The sequence below is a fragment of the Thalassophryne amazonica genome, chromosome 14 (genome assembly GCF_902500255.1).
Source record: "Thalassophryne amazonica chromosome 14, fThaAma1.1, whole genome shotgun sequence".
Classification (NCBI taxonomy): domain Eukaryota; kingdom Metazoa; phylum Chordata; class Actinopteri; order Batrachoidiformes; family Batrachoididae; genus Thalassophryne; species Thalassophryne amazonica.
In genome coordinates, this window is record NC_047116.1 from 4,103,947 (window position 1) to 4,126,961 (window position 23,015).

General features: G+C 44.3%; 1 protein-coding gene across 7 annotated transcripts; it reads right to left on the reverse strand.

Moving 5' to 3' along the window:
- Positions 1-360: 360 nt before the first annotated feature.
- Positions 361-13,806, reverse strand: epc2 (enhancer of polycomb homolog 2 (Drosophila)). Of its 7 annotated transcripts, none has more exons than XM_034185855.1 (15): positions 13,463-13,806; positions 12,889-13,048; positions 10,529-10,715; positions 10,021-10,231; positions 9,173-9,321; positions 7,439-7,568; positions 7,058-7,252; positions 6,890-6,973; positions 5,239-5,390; positions 5,111-5,159; positions 4,855-5,080; positions 4,550-4,683; positions 1,587-1,746; positions 1,223-1,451; positions 361-922 (listed from the first exon to the last, which is right to left on the reverse strand). In XM_034185855.1, exons 1-15 carry the CDS (start codon positions 13,613-13,615, stop codon positions 853-855), a joined length of 2,289 nt encoding a protein of 762 aa, XP_034041746.1. In that variant the 5' UTR covers positions 13,616-13,806; the 3' UTR covers positions 361-852. The 7 variants fall into 7 exon arrangements, with proteins under 7 accessions (XP_034041746.1, XP_034041747.1, XP_034041742.1 ...); XM_034185856.1 differs by having other exon boundaries at positions 1,223-1,252; positions 1,286-1,451; positions 4,855-5,159; XM_034185851.1 differs by having other exon boundaries at positions 4,855-5,159.
- Between the last annotated feature and the right edge of the window lie 9,209 nt (positions 13,807-23,015).

Below are 23,015 nucleotides of genomic sequence, written 5' to 3' on the forward strand. Positions count from 1 at the left end.
AGTGTTTGCAGGCATTAGGCCACGCACCCAAGCATGAAGGAAGGACACACAGAACACTGTATAAATGCATTTTTATTTTGCAGCATTTTTCCCCCAAAACACTAAGAACAAGTCAGAGGTGAAGCATGTGAATCTGAGGCGTGGTCAGCCATGTTTTCCGTTAGCCACGCCCCCTTCAGCTCACATGTGATCGGCTGCTGTTCCTTCCATCCCCGTGCAGAGGCGCAGTTACTTAAATGAGATCAATTTTTTTTTTTTTTTAAGTTTTTTGAAAAGTAACCCAAAAAAAAAAAAAAAAAAAATCCAAAACAAAAAACAGCTACAAAGGGCCCCCCCCCCCCCCCAAAAAAAAAAACCAAAACAAAAACAACAACAAAAAAACAATTCCAAGATAATTTGTGAAACCAAATTAGACTTGGCTCATTTTTCCCTCTGTGGAAAATAAGCGCATACAAGATGAGTGGAGATATTTTGAAGATTTGTGTGTTTTAAAGAAATACAAATGTAAACATGATGAAATAAATAAGCCAACATGCAGGTCACGTGATGCCAGCACTGCTGCATGTTTATGCCCAACTTACATTTTGCATTTTTTTTCAAGTGCAAAATGACGATGATGAGTTCACTTTGATTCAAGTAACAGAAAAAAAAAACATCTGAATGATACAAAGATTCTATTTTACACTGAGGCAAGTCCAAATGTACAAAACAGACATTTACAATATCAACAAATGCTTTAAAAGAGGCTCCACACCGGCCCTGCGGCGGCATGGGCGGGGCTTTGCATTCTTCTTCCAGGAGGTCACAGCTTATCACATTCACCAGTCAGGTGGGGGCGGGGCAGGGGCGGTGCTATGTGACCTCCATGGCCAGTGTGGCCTCCGACATCCCATTCGTCAGGCGCTCCGGCTCCGACGCGTCTCTGCAAACAAACGCCACCGTCAACGGAGACTCCACACACACACGCGCACGCACACACACGCGAGCACGCGCACGCGCACACACACACACACACACACACACACAGCACTTATTGTGCAAAGGTTTTAGATACACACAAAGAGGGCCCGCAGCGAACGCTTGACGCCGCAGCGGCAGATGCTACGAAATCAAGTGTTCGCCTTCGGATGAGCCCGTTTTTTTGTTTTTTTTTCCCCAGCGCTGAGGAAGATTTTCCTGCAGTTGTCACATCTTCTGAATGGTGGTTTGAGCGCCTCTGTACCTGGCTATACTGCCAACGGCGGTGGCGGCCGTGACTTTGGGTACACGGTCCAAGGTGGCAGCCACAGTGGCGAGCTTTAAGGCAGACGGTGACGGGGCGGAGAGCCGGGCACTGTGGTGGTGGGCAGGAGAGACGGCACCGATGTGGCTCCACTGGTGAGGGAGGGACTGAGGGGAGGAGTCTCGCGTTGGAACCACAGACCTCGAGGAGTAAAGGGGTCTCGAGGTTCCTGTGGAGCGACAGGAACCAGAGCACACACATTATGAAAAGGCCCAACAACAACTACCAGGTAACACAAATAACCAGATCAGTGTGATTCCATCACATGTGAAGCTTGAGGTCGAAACATGGTTTCTGTGCTAACCTGAAGCGTGGAGGACGCCGTTGACGCTCGCCTTGTAGGCTTTGTTCTGGCCGTGGAGGTGGAGCGGAGACTGGACCGGGGAGCTAATCACAGCCGAGGCAGCAAAGTGAGCGCGGGCCGAGTCCAGAGTCTTTGACACGGTGGACCTGTTGGCCTGCAGACAAGCTCATTACTCAAGAGACGAGAAGCAAATCAACACTCAGGAAAATCAGACTCTGAAAACTTGAAAACTTTGCCGTATGCGCTAACGAGCAGCTTCATTTACCAGGTAGCTGTTTAATAACCTGCTTATTCTTCATCTGTGTATAAATGTGTGTTTTAATTTATCCATTCAAAAGCCACTTAGTCATATTGAAGGTGGTTTTTATGACATCTAGTGGTAAGGTGTCATACTGAACCCTAAAATTATGTTTACCGTGCAGGCAGAAAGTATTCATAGCGCTACACCTTCTCCACATTTTATGTTACAGCCTTATTCCAAAATGGATGAAATTCATTTTCTCCTCATAAATCTACTCACAAAACCCCATAACAACAATGTGAAAAAAGTTATTTATTTTTACATTTTTGCTCGAAATTGAGCTCAGGTGCCTCCTGTTTCCACTGACCATCCTTGAGATGTTTCTACAGCTTAATTGAAGTCCACCTGGGGTCAATTCAGCTGATTGGACATGATTTGTAAAGACACACACCTGTCTACATATAAGGTCCCACAGTTGACAGAGCACAAACCAAGCATGAAGTCAAAGGAATTGTCTGTAGACCTTTGAGACAGGACTGTCTGGAGGCACAAATCTGGGGAAGTGAACAGACACATTTCTGCTGTTTTTAAGGTCCCAATGAGCACAGTGGCCTCCATCATCTGTAAATGGAAGTAGTTCAGATCCACCAGGACTCTTCCTAGAGCTGGCCGCCCGTCTAAATTGAGCAATTGGGGGAGAAGGACCTTAGTCAGGGAGGTGACCAAAAACCTGATGGTTACTCTGTCAGAGCTCCAGCATTCCTCTGTGGAGAGAGGAGAACCTTCCAGAAGGACAACATCTCTGCAGCAATCCACCAATCAGGCCTGTATGGTAGAGTGGCCAGACAGAAGCCACTCCTTAGTAAAAGACACATGGCAGCCCACCTGGAGTTTGACAAAAGGCACCTGAAGGACTCTCAGACCAGGAGAAACAAATTCTCTGGTCTGATGAGACAAAGATTGAACTCTTTGGTGTCATGTTGGAGGAAACCAGGCACCATCCCTACAGTGAAGCATGGTGGTGGCAGCATCATGCTGTGGGGATGTTTTTCAGCAGCAGGAACTGGGAGACTAGTCAGGATTGAGGGAAAGATGAATACAGCAACGTACAGAGACATCCTGGATGAAAACCTGCTCCAGAGCGCTCTTGACCTCAGACTGGGGCGACGGTTCATCTTTCAGCAGGACAATGACCCTGAGCACACAGCCAAGATATCAAAGGAGTGACTTCAGGACAACTCTGTGAATGTCCTTGAGTGGCCCAGCCAGAGCCCAGACCCGAATCTGACTGAACATCTCTGGAAAGATCTGAAAATGTCTGTGCACCGACGCTCCACATCCAACCTGATGGAGCTTGAGAGGTGGTGCAAAGAGGAATGGACCAAATTGCCCAAAGATAGGTGCACCAAGCTTGTGGCATCATATTCAAGAAGACTTGAGGCTTAAATTGCTGCCAAAGGTGCATCAACAAAGTACTGAGCAATGGCTGTGAATACTTATGGACACGTGATGTTATGGGAAAATAGTAGTAGAAGCTAGGCTTAGAAAACAGGTGAATATCTGTGAACAGCAATATGGTTTCATGCCAAGAAAGAGCACTACAGATTCAATGTTTGCTCTGAGAATACTGTTGAAGTATAGAGAAGGCCAGAAAGAGTTACATTTTGTGTTTGTGGATTAAGGAAAGCTCATGACAGGGTGCCAACAGAAGAATTATGGTATTGTATGAGGAAGTCTGGAGTGGCAGAGAAGTATGTGAGGGTAGTGCAGGATATGTTCAAGGATAGTGTGACAGCGGTGAGACGTAGGAATGACAGACTCATTCAAGGTGGACATGAGATTACACCAAGGATCAGCTCCGAGTCCTTTCTTGTTCGCAATGGTGATGGACAGGTTGACGGATGAAATCAGACGGACTATGATGTTTGCAGATGACATTGTGATCTGTAGTGAGAGTAGAGAGCAAGTTGAGTCTAGTCTGGAGAGGTAGAGATATGCTTTGGAGAGAAGGGGAATGAAAGTCAGTAGAAGGAAGACTGAGTACATGTGTGTGAATGAGAGGGAGCCCAGTGGAATAGTGCAGATACAAGGAGTAGAAGTGGTGAAAGTAGATGAGTTTAAATACTTGGGGTCAACTGTTCAAAGTAATGGAGAGTGTGGTAGAGAGGTGAAGAAGAGAGTGCATGCAGGGTGGAGTGGGTGGAGAAAGGTGGCAGGAGTGATTTGTAACTGAAGAGTATCAGCAAGAGTGAAGAAGAAAGTTTACAAGACACCTATGACCACGGCACAAACAAAAAGACAGGAGGCGGAGCTGAAGATGTTGTGATTCTCTTTGGGAGTGACAAGAATGGACAAGATTAGGAATGAACAAATCAGAGGGACAGCTCAGGTGGGACGGTTTGGAGACAAAGTCAGAGAGGCGAGACCGAGATGGTTTGGACATGTGCAGAGGAGGGACCCAGGGTATATAGGGAGAAGGACGCTGAGGATGGAGCCACCAGGCAGGAGGAGATTAACAAATTAACATGTTTTAATTTGTAGTTACAAGCTATGATCTGATCTGTTTCATGTTTTAACTATTTTTCAGTCAGTTGTTTTGTTCATTTTAATCTCTCGTTACAGGTTTGGATCGGACGTGTTTCATGGTAATCAGTTTTCTTTCATGTTTTCATAGTTTTGACGTGTTACATTTTTTATGTGGTATTTGATGTGTTCTCACCTGCGCAGCACGGCATTCCAGCGGTGGCATTTGTCTGGATGAAGCAGCGTGTGTCTGATGCAGCTGTTCCAGCTGTTTCTGCATCTGTGCGAGCTGATGCTGATGGTTCTGGAACTGCTCCTCTGTAATGCCACCTGCTGGCACACACAACAAAGCCCATCATATGTTTTGCCCACACGTGTGGTGAAGCCTCAGAATCACGTTTATGAGAATGTAGGTTTCATGTGCGACAAACTACTGCAGAAATTAGAGGCAGTTTGATCTTGCAGATGTGCAGAATTCCAGAATAATTCAGGGACTCCACCCACCTAAACTAGCGCTTTGAGGACTGGACAGACAGCTGGAGACGCCCTCCTCTCGGGAGGGTCGTCCCATCCTGTGGCTTCTGGCGCACTGGTCCAGCGACTTCTTTGGTCTGAAACAGCAGCATCTGATGGTCTGGATGCTGTTCAGGATTTCAGTCAAAGAGCCAGAACCATCTGCTGAACCGAGCAGAACCTTCTGTTCCGGTTGAACCGTGTCAACAGAGGAGCATGCGGAGTACGAAAAAGTGTCCGAGTCCAACTGCATCAACGCCGGATCCAGACCAGATGAGGCTCGATCCAAGATGATCCTGAAGGGGCAAAACCAGGAAAGACAAAATAAAATATTTATTGATACTTGATTTATGAGAACAACTGTAGGTGGATTACCTGCCACCTCGACCCACTCTGCGGCGGCCAAGTCCAATCCAGTGATGAGGTACAGACAGCTCAGTGAGAGAGTGATGGCTGAAAAGTGGGTGGAGACCAAGTCCTGGTTCAGGACCATCCCACGGGGTTCTGTCTGTCTGCTCCGTCTGAGGCTGCGGGTCATAAACACGACCTTCAGAGACATGACTGTTGACTTTGGGGGCTGTGGACTCCTCGAAGAATTAAGCAGCTAAACATATGACATTAATAGTTACAGAGCATCCGGAAAGTATTCACAGCGCTTCACTTCTTCCACATTTTATGTTACAGCCTTATTCCAAAATGGATTCATTTTTTTCCTCAAAATTCTACTCGCAATATGCCATAATGACAGTCATGTTTTTAGATTTTTGCAAATTTGTATATATAAAGAAATTACATGTACGCAAGTATTCACAGCCTTTGCTATGAAGCTCAAAATTGAGCTCAGGTGCCTCCTGTTTGTACAAATGTTTCCAAAGCTTGAACATCTCAAATTTTGAGAAAACTTGCTGGTCTGACAAGACAAAGATTGAACTCTTTGGCGTCATGTTTGGAGGAAACCAGGCACCATCCCTACAGTGAAGCATGGTGGTGGCAGCATCATGCTGTGGGGATGTTTTTCAGCAGCAGGACCTGGGAGACTAGTCAGGATTGAGGGAAAGATGAATGCAGCAATATACAGAGACATCCTGGATGAAAACCTGCTCCAGAGCGCTGTGGACCTCAGACTGGGACAAAAAACCCTGAATTAGGACACCGTCCTCAGGAAAAAAGCTCACGACACTGTACACAATAGGACAATCAATATGGCTTTAATGATGAACCACACTGCCGTTTCCATACCGCTTCAAATTTCATAGATTTGCTGCTTAGTTTATCTTATGTCTTAATTAGCCCGCCTGTACCGTCAGTACACAATGTCCCCGACTGACTGACTGTGCTGGTATCTGCAATAAACACACAATATAACTGAGAAGGTGCACTAGCTTAATATGCACATTAATGTGAACTATTAGTAACAGCAAGTCAGGCAGCATGTAAAACACCAGCTAGACACTGCTATACAAACGTTAGCTTATAGCAGTGCCAAAATTAGCTGGCCCATTTGCATATCGAAAGAACAAATTAACGATTGTTAAGAGGCTGTTATAACCCACCATTACCACAAACGCAGACAGTCAATCATGTAAAAGGGAGCGAGAATGCCGCCAAAGGCTGGCTCAATATTATAATCCCGAGGATGCCTCAGCCGATCTATGAGGCGCCTAAAGTAAAAAAAACAAAAAACAAAAACACTAAATGCAGAAGTGAACGGGTCTTGCATCACTGATCTCAAAAATGACCCTGGCGACTAGCAGAAAAAGGGGAAATAGACCATAAAGCAGAGATTTTTCATCCCTGATTAATGTTTATTTTATTTATGCGACTCCAGGACACAGAAACCATTTCCTGTCACACCGACCTCTGATTCAATATGATTTTTTCACCTGTGTCGCGCTGCAGAAGACACACTGAGATGAAGGTGGTTTGCTGATGTCAGACTTGAGACATGTATCTTGTTGATTTAAAATCTGTGCAGCAGTCTTTCGAGGGGATGTGTATGTAAGTGTGTGTGGAAGGAAACACGTACAGACAAATACTGACAGCCAGCTTTCCGTCTGAAGGCAAACACGCCATCAGGATGACCCTCCTCCTCGGGTTCAGACGCAGGAGACTACAGGATGAGTTCAGAGCAAAATGATGAGTCTCCCACACGGAATGAAACACAGAATTCTTTGATGATGTGTCTGTCACTGACCAGTGGTGGTGGGAGGTCGTCCTCCCCCGAGCTGTGGAAGTCGTACTGTTTGATGTCGGCCTTGTTGACCGTGTAGGGGCAGGGAGGTCGCCCGGGACGCCGTGGTGGATACAGACCGTCTCTTTTAGTGAATTTCTTCTTTGGCTGGAGGAAGCTGAAAGGGTCGTCGTCCATCACTTCCTGCCTCTTGTACACCTGAGGGGGGGGAATTTGCAGGCCATTAAAAGTGTGACCAGAAAGCCACCAGGGTTTGATTTTAGATTAAAAAAAAAAAAAAAATCTTGAGAAATGTTTTATTTCATAAGATGAAATCATAAACATTCTGGCATAAGAAGAACTTAGAACACAGCGCTGCTGCTGAAAACGTTTTACAGTCGCTACCTTCGTCTTCGTGTTGTTTTTGTAGCGGTTGCTGTTGGTAAGGCTGACCAGGCTGCTGTACGCCGGTTTCTCCACCAGGGGGAGCATTAAATCTTTGAGAATATCTCCACTGAAGTCTCCCATCTGATACCTGCAGACAGACAGAACCTCATCAGGTGACAACCACAAACGGTCTCTATCCTGGACAGAGTCTGTGTGACGCCACTCACTGGTCTTCTATAGAGACCCGGAATAGACTAAATGAGCCCCTTATCTGGGCGTCACCATGTTGAGAGCCCTGTTGCACTGATTGACAATGAACTCATTAATGCATAAAAGGGCGGAGCATGGGTGACGAAAGAAGCCTGAACTCACCCCTCTCTCTGAATCTGAACCAGCAGCTAACAGCTAACCTGGGTTTGAGTGTAACAGCCTACTTTGATGTGGACAGTAAAAGTTATCGGTGGCGTATTTCCTTAGTAATCATACATTAAGTTGACCTACAGACAGCTGCTAAAAGTGCTAACACCGTTAGCATACAACATTAAATAAGATGAGAGTTTGACTCAGTGTGAATGTTGGAACAGGGACGTCTCAGGTGATCTGTGAGGATGTTTCACCGCACAACAAGACAGATGATTCCAGGTGTTTGTAATAAAATACTACTAACAGACACCAAAGCGAGCGGCTCCGTTTCGGTCACAGGAGTCGTCGATGGACAGAGTCACTGTCACTCAAAGCAACCACGGCCACAATTACACAGACAGACCAAAGATGCAGCCTGCTGTTTGTAATAACAAAATGTCGTCGCTCACACTGATCAGGAGCACATGCCGGTAACTATGGAAAGGCCCTGTGCTGATTGGTAACCACCCACGAGAGAACTTGGAAGCCCAGCGATGATCACCACAACAGCATCAGAGAATAATTAAATTATTCGATTAATTGCCTCTTCCCATTTTCACTCCAGTGACCCCGATGCAATGACCTTCCCGATGCAACTGAAATTCTAAACACGAAGAAAAGTGCAAAGGTGGCCTCGAACCAGGGACCTCTTTGAGAGACAAATATGCTAAATGTCAATGTGCTGCCCCAATATAGTAACATCAAAACCTCCATTCACCAAGGAAGAAAATCAGAGCCCAACCGATGTGGACATTTAGGGAACTGATGCAATGACGATATTAAGTAGTAAAAAAAAGTTCAGGATAAGTATGTCTGCTGACATATAAATTAACAAATGGCAGCGTGTTCTAACACTTCGCCAAACCCTCATAACAAATAAATGTAACAGAGTCTTGATGTTTTGCAGTTAAAACATGAACTTTATTGGAAATAAGTATAAATATAACCAATGTACGTCTTGCTGTCTTTACTCGTACTAGCTGTCGATGCATTTCATCTCTCGGCCTTTGCATAAAATAGACTTCTCTTCTATTTTGGCCCCACCTAGCTGGAGACACATCATCCGCTTTTCTGTTATAAAACACCTCTGAAAATGAATGCCAGCTAGTCACGTCGCCGCCGTCTCTTGTACCAGTCAAGGTCTGACGGGGTCCCAGCCATGCTTAACAACATTGTAAACAATACCACCGGAGCACCAAACTACATAATGACACCATTTTCAACAGCCAGTGTTTTCTGCAATGCTAATTCAAAAAGTTTTCATATCAGCAAAATTTAGGCCGACGCCAATATTTTCATGAAAGGCTGATATCAGCTGAAATTATCAGTCAGGTACTTTTCTGTCCTCACCGCTTCTCCACCACCTCCAACGTGAGGTGCAGCAGCTCTCGTTTGGATTTCTCCCTCCTCTTGATCATCTCCAGAATGGTGACGGTCCGACTGAACTCCCTCCTCAACTTCAGCATTTTCTCGTAAGATGCCTCATCATTCTTCCGGTTCTGAGCAGAGTGAGATAAAAACACCAAAGCACCTCAAAATCAAAGGTTTGCACCAAAACAAAACACCGTGGCCGCCCTAAAAACACACACACAAAAACTGTTGATACTTAGAATTTTACAGCTGCCTCAAAAATTAAAGCAGGTGCAAGTATGAGTGACTCAGAACGAGTAGCTACAACCGCTACGCACCAAAGCATAAAACAGAGTTTGGCATCCTTTCACTTCCTCCTGAATAAACCCCACCTTCTGACCAATCATTCCCCTGTCTGTTAAATAAACCCCATCTTCTGACCAATCATTCCCCTGTCTGCTGAATAAACCCCGCCCTCTGACCGCCTCCTATCATTCTGTAGCCACGTGTTGACAGAAGAATGCAGGTCAGTCCTGCTTCTGAAAGACGTGACCCTGTACACGAGCATTTGTACTGACCAAGGAACAAAACGCAGATACAGAAGCAATACGTACGTAGGAAACGCGTTTGGACAAAACCATGACTGATGAAGGCTCAAATATGGACAAGAAGAAGGAGGGACGTGAGAGCTGGGAAGAAAATGCCTACATTCCAACAAAGGCTACAGGCTCGTAAAAGAAGAAAGTCCCTTAATCAAGGACTGTGGTCCTGTCTCCCATTCAAGAGACCACAGGGTCAAGACAACAGTGGAAGAAACCCTAAAGAGAGACCTGCAGAGGACGGCTTACCTTCCTCGTCTGCATCTTCTCTGTGCGGCGCCTGAAGGCCACGTAGGCGTCACTGTTGGTGGAACCGTCGCGTTTCTCCTGTTTGACCTGTGGGATGAGCGAAGGACACCTGCTGTTCTTCCTCTTCCTCACCCAGTAGTCATAAACTGACTTCAGCAGATAGTCGTCCTCATTCAGCAACAGCTTGGCCTCTGGCAGAGAGATCAGCTGAGGATGAGAGCAGACAGCAGAAGACACTGGAGATCTAATTCTGAAGGAGAAACACTTCCAACATCTCCAAAATCTAGACTTGGTGTTTTAGGAGTTCTGAATCACTAAATCATTGAAGTCAAGGTCCTGTGTCCCAGATACTTTGATTTCCATCAATCTTCCATGAAGGTTGATCTTGAAAGAATTCATTTCTCCACTTTGACAAAAGTCAAGAAATTAGATTTTCAACCTGATCTGGACCAACGTCCTGTTGTGAATTTTGGGCTTATATTTGGTAGCAGAGTAACAGTGCAATGAATCTGAGTTCAGTACCTGGTGAGTACTGGCCTTTTCCAGCCGGTCCACCATTGTCTCAAATTGTAGCGGTTTGAGCTCCATTTTACGGTTGAGCCTGTTGAGTAGCGTCTCATCCTCCGAGTCCATGTCATAGTCCGGCTGCTCCAGATCCAAACCCAGAGCTGAGGACAAACCCGAGGTGAGGACATCTACAGGCAGACCACAACAAAACCAAAAACCCGCATCTGTGCACCAATTTCATCCACACGTCCAATCAGAAGTCATGACGGCCACCAGCGATAGTTTTTAATCATCACAGGAAACTGCAATGCACTTTGATAGGAAAGATAACTCCAGCAGTTTACTTCTGCTGCGTTGCAACCATGTGAGATACTGCAGTCTTACAGCGTGTGTTGAAATTGTAATGTTGGCACGTCTGCAGTACAGTCTCACAAACGCTCTCAAATGCAGATAGAAAACATAGGTTTTACACTTCAGTCAATAAAAATATCTGTCTGAAGAAATTGAAATACTAATGAGGAGCAGTCAAGCCCCTCCGCGCCACGACAAGCCCCACAGCAACGGCACGAGTCCCACAGCGAGTTTTTCCACGCCTGTCGGTTGCGTCATTCGCCTGTGAGCAGGCTTTGAGTGAGGAGTGGTCCACCCCCTCGGCGGATTTTCATTGTCAGGAAATGGCGGAATGATTTGGGCTTTTTTCCATCAGAATTTTTTCAGAAACTGTTAGAGACTGGCAGCTGGAAACCATTAGAAAAATTTATCTGGCTTTCAGTGAAAATTTTACGGGCTTCACAGAGACTAAGGACTGTTACTACAGCTTTAAGGATGACTTTAAGGACGCTCGGCGCGCCGCGCTCCGTGCCGCCATCGAGAGCCACAAACCACCGGATCATTTCTAAACGGATGGCTCTGTGGATCCGAGACCGTCGTGTGCACTTTCTCTGGTTATCACAAGAGCTGGACATCAACCATTTTCCAGCAGATTTCACTTTTAACAAGAGATTTTGTCATGGAAAGCCGAGTGGAGGCTTCGCGCCTCACGACCGATTTGCTGATGGAGCGAGACAAAGGAACACCTCCATTTTGGTCTCACAGGACGGCTTTGAGATGGCTTTCAGACAGCTGTCGGTGGTTTTTCCATCGAGTGATTATCCGAGAAATTGTAACAGTGGAATATACTGGACACTGTGTTTTATCCGGGACGTCGTCTGACTAGCACAGGAATTGTGAAAAGACGTGGACATCAGCACTTTTTCGGCACATTGAGACAGACATGCGGAGGAATTCCGCGCGTTGCGGCGGTGCCGCATGGCGCAAAACAACGCCGTGATGAAGCCTCACGGGACATGTTCTGGCATGTCCAGGCACAGACGTGGAAAAACTCACGCATGCGCACGAGGGTTCAAGCTTGTCTGACGCAATCACACGTGATTCAAATCCATATGGTTTTTGAAAAAAATAATAAGGTCAGATACTTTTCTACTTGACTGATTAAACATCATTCCTCTTAATGCTGCCGCTCCCTTCCAAGTTGGAAATATAGATTCCGGAATCAATAACTTTAAAATGATTCACTGTTTTAAATCAAATGACAAAACTGACCAACCCCCCCCCCCCCCAAAAAAAATTACACTGACTGGCTGCAAGACCTGAGCTCAGGGAATGTCAACAAATTACCACAGCAAAAGGAAAGGCTTTGATTAAAAACCCAATAATGTTACATTTATGCTTTGTCGTGCCACCAAACTCACATCACACGTCAATGAGCTCCCTCTGGTTGTACATGGGGAGTGTTGTCGGTTTTTGTCTGTTATAGCTTGTTGTCTGCATTACAATATTTGGAAGAAGTGTCATTTGATTTTAAAAAGGAGATTTGCTTTGAAGTTATTGATTCCAGAAAGTCGAATGTTTGAGTATCTTTCCAACTTTACTTCACTAACAACAGTAACGTGATGGTGACTACATGCCATTTACTAACTCCTCACCAGTGAAATTGCCCTGGTAGCTCATTTTACAAGTGAAAACTCTCAATTTCCAGAAACTCCCTGAGCATATGAAGAAGGTAATGTCTGCACATCAAGACATAATGCAGAATCTGGGGTAACTGGCCTTAACCACTGCTGTAATTCATGAGCCGATCCCCATAGCGTCGAGACATAGAGCCACAATGGCGTTCTAATATAAATTTGAGAACTCTCAGGGCTGGAGCAGCATCATGAGGGAAACTGAAGACAAACCGATGTTCATCATCATGATCAAATTGTGATTGCAGAACCAGAGGAAATGGCACCGCGGTGACACGAGGCTTCAGTCGGTGCTGAACTTTGACCTGAATAGCAGATTAACTTCAGAAATACTCACACTGGATGTGGATGAGCTGCTTTGGAACTTTAACATCTCCTTTGTACAAACGGTCGTAGTAGGTGATGTTGGTCTCGGCTTCAGGCACCGGGATGACCATGTTCTCCTTCTTCTCCCTAAACACCTGCTGGGCTGAGATTGCCCTCTGGAGGTGATGCTCCTAAAAACCACCAGACAAACACCTCAGATGTTTTAGTCTTCAAAGAAGTCAAAAGCAACACATGAAGTGCTTTAAAAGACAGATTTCAGCCCCTGTGTTTCTGATGAACCCTGTTTACAGGCAGATCAAGTAGAGGAACTCCCTGAGGAAACGTACAGACTTGAGTAGCAGCGCTGACGTAGCCTGTATGGTAATTGCGTAACCCTGACATTGCCTGCACGTTGTGCATCCTCTTACGTAGCCTGTAAGTTAATTGCGTAGCCCTTACACAGCATGTACTCCATTGCGTAGCCTGTATGGTAATTGAGTAGCCGTACGTCATAAATTGCCGTAAACTCTTGGTGAATAGCGCTGTAGCTAGCGGCTAACGCTAAACCCTGCCGCTCTCTGGAGCGGGTTTTCCGGTGTCCCTACCAGCTCCTCGTCCTTCTCCATCCCGCTCGGCATGCTCGGCACCGTCCGGTTTATGGACGCGCACTCGCTGAGCTCCGGTAGATCCGCGCGGAGGAAAAGCGGCAGAGGTTTGGCGGCGTCCAGCGCACGCGCTCGGAACGACAGTTTACTCATCGTTAGCGCACGCCGTAACACGCACACAGCTCATTGGGGCTCCCGGCGATCGAAAACCGCCGCAAAAAGTCATGTGCGCTGCGCTTTAAGCGAACATTAGCGCCGTTTTTCTGCGCCGGAACACTGTGGAAAACATGGCGGACATGTCCACACGGCGGCGGCGCTATCCCATCAGCCACCGCGACACCTATCGCAAAGTAAAGCGCGTTACCGCCACCAAGTGGATAAGAGGAGAACAACATCGCCCGGAAAGTCATTCAGGGAAGCAACAGCGGCCTCTAGCGTCTACCAGAGCGACTGCAACAAGAAGCCTGCAAACAACGTTGATGGAAAGAAACTTCACAGGTTTTTCTTTGTTTTTCTAATAGCGCAGCAAATAAGTGAAACAATGCTTCACACGGCGATACAAGCACCAGATTTGGCATGAAGGTTCTTCATAAATCAGTGTTTGAGAAAAAAGTGATGGCCACGTGAAAATCCAATATGACGGTCAGGTAGGGGTCAATGAAGAATGACATGGGTCAAAATTTAAAAATGCTCCAATCATATTGAAAGCTATACCACATTATGTGTCTGATCACAAAGATTCCAAAAAGGTATAGTTTGGACTATCTATGACTGAATGTTATGGAGTTATGGGGTAAAAACAGCAAGAATGGTAAGAAAGGTCAGTTTCAGTTTGTACAGGGGTCAAAGTTAAAGTTGCTCCAATTTTGGTAGAAAGTGGTGCAAATTATTGGTTGAACTAATAGGATTAATAAATGGAATAGTTTTGACTGTGTTAAATGTTCGGTTTGCAGAGTAAATGTCAAAATGTTGATGTCCATTGGATTCTATGACATGTGATGTATGTTACCCTGTAACGTGACAACTAAGCATGACATGGTGCAAACTACACCTTTTTAAACACCTATTAACTCGACCAATAATTTGCATCACATTTTACAAAAATTGGAGCAACTTTAACTTTTGACTCCTGTACAAACTGAAACTGACCTTTGTCACCATTTTTGCTGTTTTTACCTCATAACTCCATAACATTTAGTCATAGCTAGTCCAAACTATACCTTTTTGGAATATTTATGATCAGACACATAATGTGGTATAGCTTTCTATATGATTGGAGCATTTTTAAATTTTGACCCATGTCATTCTTCATTGACCCCTACCTGGCCATCATATTGGATTTTCACGTGGATAGCACTTTTTTCTCAAACACTGATTTATGAAGAACATTCATGTCAAATCTGATGCTTGTATGACCAAGTAACAATTCTGGCCAAAAGTCATACTTATCTGCTCCACTATAAGTTGTTGGTTCTGATACGTTTGTTCACTGCAGAAAACTGCGTCATCTCATCCTGGACTTTAGAGGATGACCTCTGATTTGACCTCGACATGCATTTTGGGAGAAAACATCCATGTTCACTTTAACACAGAACCAATTAAAGCGAACGATTCTGTCATCAGCGTGTTCTTAATACATTTTAAATTTCCATTTTCAGCTGTTAAACTCATCAGGCCAAACCACAATTTGAAGTCCCTTCGACTGCTCCCTTGCTTTCACTCGGGGTCGCTGTGATTTTTGGCACAAGTTTTAAGCCGGATGCCCTTCCTGATGCAACGCCATACTACATGGAGATGTGGCAGGAGTGGGATTTGAACCAGGAACCTTCTGCACTGAAACCAAGCGCACTAACCACTTCCAGCAACATTCATAAAAACAGTCAAAATGAGTCAGTCATTCCAGCTCCTGCTTTTCATACACTTTAACAGAATCCAAGAACCACGTCATTCAGGATTAAGAAGCTCTACTTTGGAATAATTTGAAAGAAATAACTGAGAATGTTCTTTTAAACTTTTCATAACTTCATGCACCCCCCACCCCATGACTTTTTCTGTGGTGTTGTGCACATTAGAAGTTGACACTGCCCCCTAGGGGACAAAGTCAGGTGACTTCCTGAGTGTCACTAACGTCAGGATGGCCAGATGTGATGTCATGTGATCAGTAAAGACTCTCCGCTATCCTGTTGGCGAGTAGGAAGACCACAACACGGTTGATAGCAGTTCACTGGACTTTTATTTCACGAGGAAACAGCATCACATTTTCTCCTGTACATCAACAATCACCTCCTGAAAGAGTTCATTAAAAACCAGACGGTGCATTCACTGTGACAAAGAGAACTCACCACAGCAGCGTCTTCACAGGTGACCCACAGGGGGCACAGTCACAGAAAATGTCATTTGTCCAGATGGTCACATGACCACTGAAAGGCTGCACACACATCCTGATGCTGAAATCCACTTTATCTGGCAACATACTGCAGACGTCACGCTCAAATATTAGCGACTGAATCCTGAGCTGGTGGAAACAACAGGTGACCGTTACGTTGCAGGTTTGATTCCAGGTCAAAGCAAAATGCAGTTTTGCAGTTTTAACAGTGTTTCTGGAAAGAACAGCTGATTTTCTGTGCAGAAGCTGAAATATTCTGTGTTGCTACTGCAGCATCACGGCTACATCAGTGGGAAAATATTTATCACTCACAAAAAAACAGCAGCTTTCAGGAAGAAACAACTTTTTTAAAAATCCTCTCATTTTACAGGTTCAGAACATTCAGTCTGTCAGCTCACACTCAAAATGATCAAAACTCACCCACTCAACTTCAACTGCTTATCAGGTCTTGGGACAGATAAAAATTAAAAAACTAAAATTGTAAAAATCTGTAATTTGACTTATTTTTAAAATGTACTAGCCCCACCTCTTTATTCTTTTGAGGTCAGTCATTTTGCCAAAACTGCTTCATTTCTCAAACAGCACAAGTCATACTGATTTATATATGATGTAAAAATAATAAGAATTCTTTGCAGTCTTTATGACATCAACAGATACTTGCTATTTGATTGGTGGATTCTATGTCACATGACATTCATTTTTCGCCCATACATTTCACTCTATTGCACAACCCCCATTAGCTTTACGTTAAAATGCTTCCATGATGCGAGGAAGCTAAATCCGACAGCCGGCATGTTTGCGGGGACATTTTAGCGGCTATAGGAATTTTATTTTTTTATTTTTGCCCCACTTGGTTCAGGAAAGCAGACGTGTTTCCACACGGCGGCTCTCACTCTGCTCAGCAGCACACCGGTCTGCGTGAACTGCTGGTCAGACTCAGAGCCTATTCTGGCCCCTGCTGTCAGCTTCCTGTTCCTTCAAGAAACTCCTTTCAAATTTTAAAGAAAATTTCAAATGACATGATCTATTTAGGTGTCATATAAAACAAATCATGAATGTTTCCATGAGTTGAAAGATGATGCAAATATTCTTACTATTGTGCTCATATTCATTGTGTGCTATTCTGGAATAGGCTGAACATCTTCACAACAGTGTGTTCAAAACACATTACAGGTCCAAAATAAAATAATTCTAAATTCAGTGTATTTTTGCCTCAAACTTAAAACGCATCAATTTCAGACCACAATCAAAATAACTTTTCTGAAAATGATTCAATTAGTTCTTGATTTAATCCTGAGAGAAAAAAAAATACAACAAAAGCTTCCTGACAGACAATTTACTATATGTACAACCTCTGGCAATAATTATGGAATCACCGGCCTCGGAGGATGTTCATTCAGTTGTTTAATTTTGTAGAAAAAAAGCAGATCACAGACATGACACAAAACTAAAGTCATTTCAAATGGCAGCTTTCTGGCTTTAAGAAACACTATAAGAAATCAGGGAAAAAAAATTTGTGGCAGTCAGTAACGGTTACTTTTTTAGACCAAGCAGAGGGGAAAAAAATATGGAATCACTCAATTCTGAGGAATAAATTATGGAATCACCCTGTAAATTTTCATCCCCAAAACTAACACCTGCATCAAATCAGATCTGCTCGTTAGTCTGCATCTAAAAAGGAGTGATCACACCTTGGAGAGCTGTTGCACCAAGTGGACTGACATGAATCATGGCTCCAACATGAGAGATGTCAATTGAAACAAAGGAGAGGCTTATCAAACTCTTAAAAGAGGGTAAATCATCACGCAGTGGTGCAAAAGATGTTGGTTGTTCACAGTCAGCTGTGTCTAAACTCTGGACCAAATACAAACAACATGGGAAGGTTGTTAAAGGCAAACATACTGGTAGACCAAGGAAGACATCAAAGCGTCAAGACAGAAAACTTAAAGCAATATGTCTCAAAAATCGAAAAAGCACAACAAAACAAATGAGGAACGAATGGGAGGAAACTGGAGTCAACGTCTGACCGAACTGTAAGAGACCTCCTAAAGGAAATGGGATTTACATACAGAAAAGCTAAACGAAAGCCATCATTAACACCTAAACAGAAAAAAAACAAGGTTACAATGGGCTAAGGAAAAGCAATTGTGGACTGTGGATGACTGGATGAAAGTCATATTCAGTGATGAATCTCGAATCTGCATTGGGCAAGGTGATGATGCTGGAACTTTTGTTTGGTGCCGTTCCAGTGAAATTTATAAAGATGACTGCCTGAAGAGAACATGTAAATTTCCACAGTCATTGATGATATGGGGCTGCATGTCAGGTAAAGGCACTGGGGAGATGGCTGTCATTACATCATCAATAAATGCACAAGTTTACGTTGATATTTTGGCCACTCTTCTTGTCCCATCAATTGAAAGGATGTTTGGGGATGATGAAATCATTTTTCAAGATGATAATGCATCTTGCCATAGAGCAAAAACTGTGAAAACATTCCTTGCAAAAAGACACATAGGGTCAATGTCATGGCCTGCAAATAGTCCGGCTCTTAATCCAATTGAAAATCTTTGGTGGAAGTTGAAGAAAATGGTCCATGACAAGGCTCCAACCTGCAAAGCTGATCTGGCAACAACAATCAGAGAAAGTTGGAGCCAGATTGATGAAGAGTACTGCTTGTCACTCATTAAGTTCATGCCTCAGAGACTGCAAGCTGTTATAAAAGCCAGAGGTGGTGCAACAAAATACTAGTGATGTGTTGGAGCGTTCTTTTGTTTTTCATGATTCCATAATTTTTTCCTCAGAATTGAGTGATTCTATATTTTTTTCCCTCTGCTTGGTCTAAAAAAGTAACTGTTACTGACTGCCACAATTTTTTTTTTCCTGATTTCTTATAGTGTTTCTTAAAGCCAGAAAGTTGCCATTTGAAGTGGCTTTAGTTTTGTGTCATGTCTGTGATCTGCTTTTTGTCTACAAAATTAAACAACTGAATAAACATCCTCCGAGGCCGGTGATTCCATAATTTTTGCCAGGGGTTGTATGAAAACCTATTAAAAAAATCCTCACAGTGGCAAAAAATGTAATATTTCTCTCTCTCTCTCTCTCACACCCACACACCACCATCAAAAAGGAGGAAAGGCTGCAAATGAGAAATGTTGTGTTGCCATGACGCTGCAAGACGCCACCCTGATGTATGAGAGGTGATGATGTCAAAAGTCGCGAGCACCAGCAGGGACGTTTGAGGTATTTCAGAACCCGTCCACAGACGTCCACATTTTAAGCCTCAAACATAAATTAGTGTGTCAGTTTTATCATAACATCATAGAAAATAAAACAAAAATCTGTTTTCTCAGATTAACATTATAAAGATTTCTTTTTCTTGTCCATTAAAAACAAAAAAAAACACATGCAAAAATCACAATCAAACACGAAATTCATATGTACAAACTGCAGCGTTTCTCTCACATTGCTAACATCACACGGGGTTTGGCCTTCAGAACAAACATTAGGGGGGAAGAAAGAAAAATGAAAATGTGAAGCTGATTTCATAATTTAAAAAATTCCACCATTATTCCTGTCAGAAAAGTAACGTTGCGATTCATTTTACAATCACATTATTGGTGTCAGCAAAAGGAGGGCTGTGATTTGCGTAGCGTGACCGTTGTCTGCGTCGATAAAAGGAGGGCTGTGATTTGCGTAGCGTGACCGTTGTCTGCGTCGATAAAAGCAGGGCTGTGATTTGCGTAGCGTGACCGTTGTCTGCGTCGATAAAAGCAGGGCTGTGATTTGCGTAGCGTGACCGTTGTCTGCGTCGATAAAAGCAGGGCTGTGATTTGCGTAGCGTGACCGTTGTCTGCGTCGATAAAAGCAGGGCTGTGATTTGCGTAGCGTGACCGTTGTCTGCGTCGATAAAAGCAGGGCTGTGATTTGCGTAGCGTGACCGTTGTCTGCGTCGATAAAAGCAGGGCTGTGATTTGCGTAGCGTGACCGTTGTCTGCGTCGATAAAAGCAGGGCTGTGATTTGCGTAGCGTGACCGTTGTCTGCGTCGATAAAAGCAGGGCTGTGATTTGCGTAGCGTGACCGTTGTCTGCGTCGATAAAAGGAGGGCTGTGATTTGCGTAGCGTGACCGTTGTCTGCGTCGATAAAAGGAGGGCTGTGATTTGCGTAGCGTGACCGTTGTCTGCGTCGATAAAAGGAGGGCTGTGATTTGCGTAGCGTGACCGTTGTCTGCGTCGATAAAAGGAGGGCTGTGATTTGCGTAGCGTGACCGTTGTCTGCGTCGATAAAAGGAGGGCTGTGATTTGCGTAGCGTGACCGTTGTCTGCGTCGATAAAAGGAGGGCTGTGATTTGCGTAGCGTGACCGTTGTCTGCGTCGATAAAAGGAGGGCTGTGATTTGCGTAGCGTGACCGTTGTCTGCGTCGATAAAAGGAGGGCTGTGATTTGCGTAGCGTGACCGTTGTCTGCGTCGATAAAAGGAGGGCTGTGATTTGCGTAGCGTGACCGTTGTCTGCGTCGATAAAAGGAGGGCTGTGATTTGCGTAGCGTGACCGTTGTCTGCGTCGATAAAAGGAGGGCTGTGATTTGCGTAGCGTGACCGTTGTCTGCGTCGATAAAAGGAGGGCTGTGATTTGCGTAGCGTGACCGTTGTCTGCGTCGATAAAAGGAGGGCTGTGATTTGCGTAGCGTGACCGTTGTCTGCGTCGATAAAAGGAGGGCTGTGATTTGCGTAGCGTGACCGTTGTCTGCGTCGATAAAAGGAGGGCTGTGATTTGCGTAGCGTGACCGTTGTCTGCGTCGATAAAAGGAGCGCTGTGATTTGCGTAGCGTGACCGTTGTCTGCGTCGATAAAAGGAGCGGTGTGATTTGCGTAGCGTGACCGTTGTCTGCGTCGATAAAAGGAGCGGTGTGATTTGCGTAGCGTGACCGTTGTCTGCGTCGATAAAAGGAGCGGTGTGATTTGCGTAGCGTGACCGTTGTCTGCGTCGATAAAAGGAGCGGTGTGATTTGCGTAGCGTGACCGTTGTCTGCGTCGATAAAAGGAGCGGTGTGATTTGCGTAGCGTGACCGTTGTCTGCGTCGATAAAAGGAGCGGTGTGATTTGCGTAGCGTGACCGTTGTCTGCGTCGATAAAAGGAGCGGTGTGATTTGCGTAGCGTGACCGTTGTCTGCGTCGATAAAAGGAGCGGTGTGATTTGCGTAGCGTGAGCGTTGTCTGCGTCAATAAAAGGAGCGGTGTGATTTGCGTTCCAGGACCCGGTCAGGTATTCCGATGCACGGACAAGGTTTGAATCGGTGACCTTTTGTGATGTAGGTTTAATGGGGCTTAAACATGATCCAGGACATTGCTGACAAAAAGGAGACTTTGGATTCAATGAAACATCAAAGGAGCTTTTGTTTGTTTTTAGTTCTGGGTTTCTGAAGTTTGTCTGCTGATGAGCATTTGTTGTTCACACAAGAGAGAGCCTGGAGGCAGCCATGTTTAAAATCTCACTGAGTGCACCGTGGTTGAAATAAAAATGGTGGCAAGTTCCAACCGGTCACTCCATAAATTTTCAATGGTTGGATTTCAACAATTAATTATATCACTATGTTCACTATCTCACTCACAGTGTACATCAAACGTGGCATTAGCATCCGCTGTGTCACAAAATCCCGTTGCTTTTGGTATTTTCTACTTCTGATCTGTCCTCCAGCTGTGATTAGTCACATTATTGCAACCAGCTGTGTTATCTCTGAAGTATCAGCGTGCACTCAGGATACTTACTACCTTTAGCATTAGCACAGCATGGCCACATCCACTCCAAAGGTTGTGAAGCCTTCAAGCAGATTTATGACAGTACAACAAAGTTTCCCTCCATTTCCTTTTTTCTTTGTCAATAAAGTTTAGTACAGATAGGCTGTGTCCTCATTCAGAGGCCGCATCCTTCTAAGGCTACATTTGTCGACCTCATTCGTCATCAGTGGCGTGACTTGGCCGTCTCATTTCAAAGGCTCCTTGGAACTCGCCAAACGTATGCAGCCTTCTTTCCCCTGAAAACGAAGGCTACATCACGTGTCCCTTGTGGCACAAGTGTCACTACATAATTCTCACTCCAAAACAAAATGTTTCGTAAATGCTTTAAATAAGGACCATTTTGAGTTCCACATGCACAATTATAAATAAGTAATGTTTATAAGTATAAAAATGTAAGGCTGCCATGATTAGTCAACAAGTTATGATTACATCAACTACAAAATCATCAGCATTTAATTTAATTATCGACATCGTTTATTTTTCTGAGCTTAGTTTTTCTTTCAAAGCTGCCACTGTACCTTCCCGCTGCCTTTCTGTCCTTGATGCACATGTGCAGTAGTGATAATCTGGGTCAGTTGTGATGTCACCGGGAACGTTATGCCCAAAACAATATCATGGCTGCCCGACTACGAAACTCAAACGTTTGGGAGCATTTTAACCAAATTAAAGAGAAAAATATGAAATGCAAACTCTGCAAGGCAGAACTTGTCTTCCATGGCAGGACAATGGCGAAGCAGGAACATCTGAGAAGGAAATGCGCTGTGACTGACTGAAATTCTGACGAGGGACAGTCGTCTCGGTAAGCTAATTGGTGAGTTAGCTGCTAACATTAACGTCTATAGTGAGCTACTTACTTATATTGATAGCTGTTAACGTTAACATGAACGATGACTGTTTCATTAGCATGAGCACACATATGTCATCTGTTTGCTTTAATGTTGGAACAGCCATGTCATGTTCAAAATGGAAATGTGATCACGCTAATATTTTATAACGCTAAGTTACAGTGCTTTAAAAAAAAAGTTCCACTTCAATGAACAACTTTGTTACCAAGACAACAACGTGCGCACCTCAGCAAGCAAATATCCTGACTGAGACAAACTTCAAGATGTTGGTGACTGACAGACACCTGTCCAAGGTCGGCCATCAACACTTCAAAGACACGATCAAGCAGTTCAATCCAGAATACCAAGATACAGTAGTGTTCAGAATAATAGTAGTCCTATGTGACTAAAAAGATTAATCCTGGTTTTGAGTATATTTCTTATTGTTACATGGGAAACAAGGTACCAGTAGATTCAGTAGATTCTCACAAATCCAACAAGACCAAGCATTCATGATATGCACACTCTTAAGGCTATGAAATTGG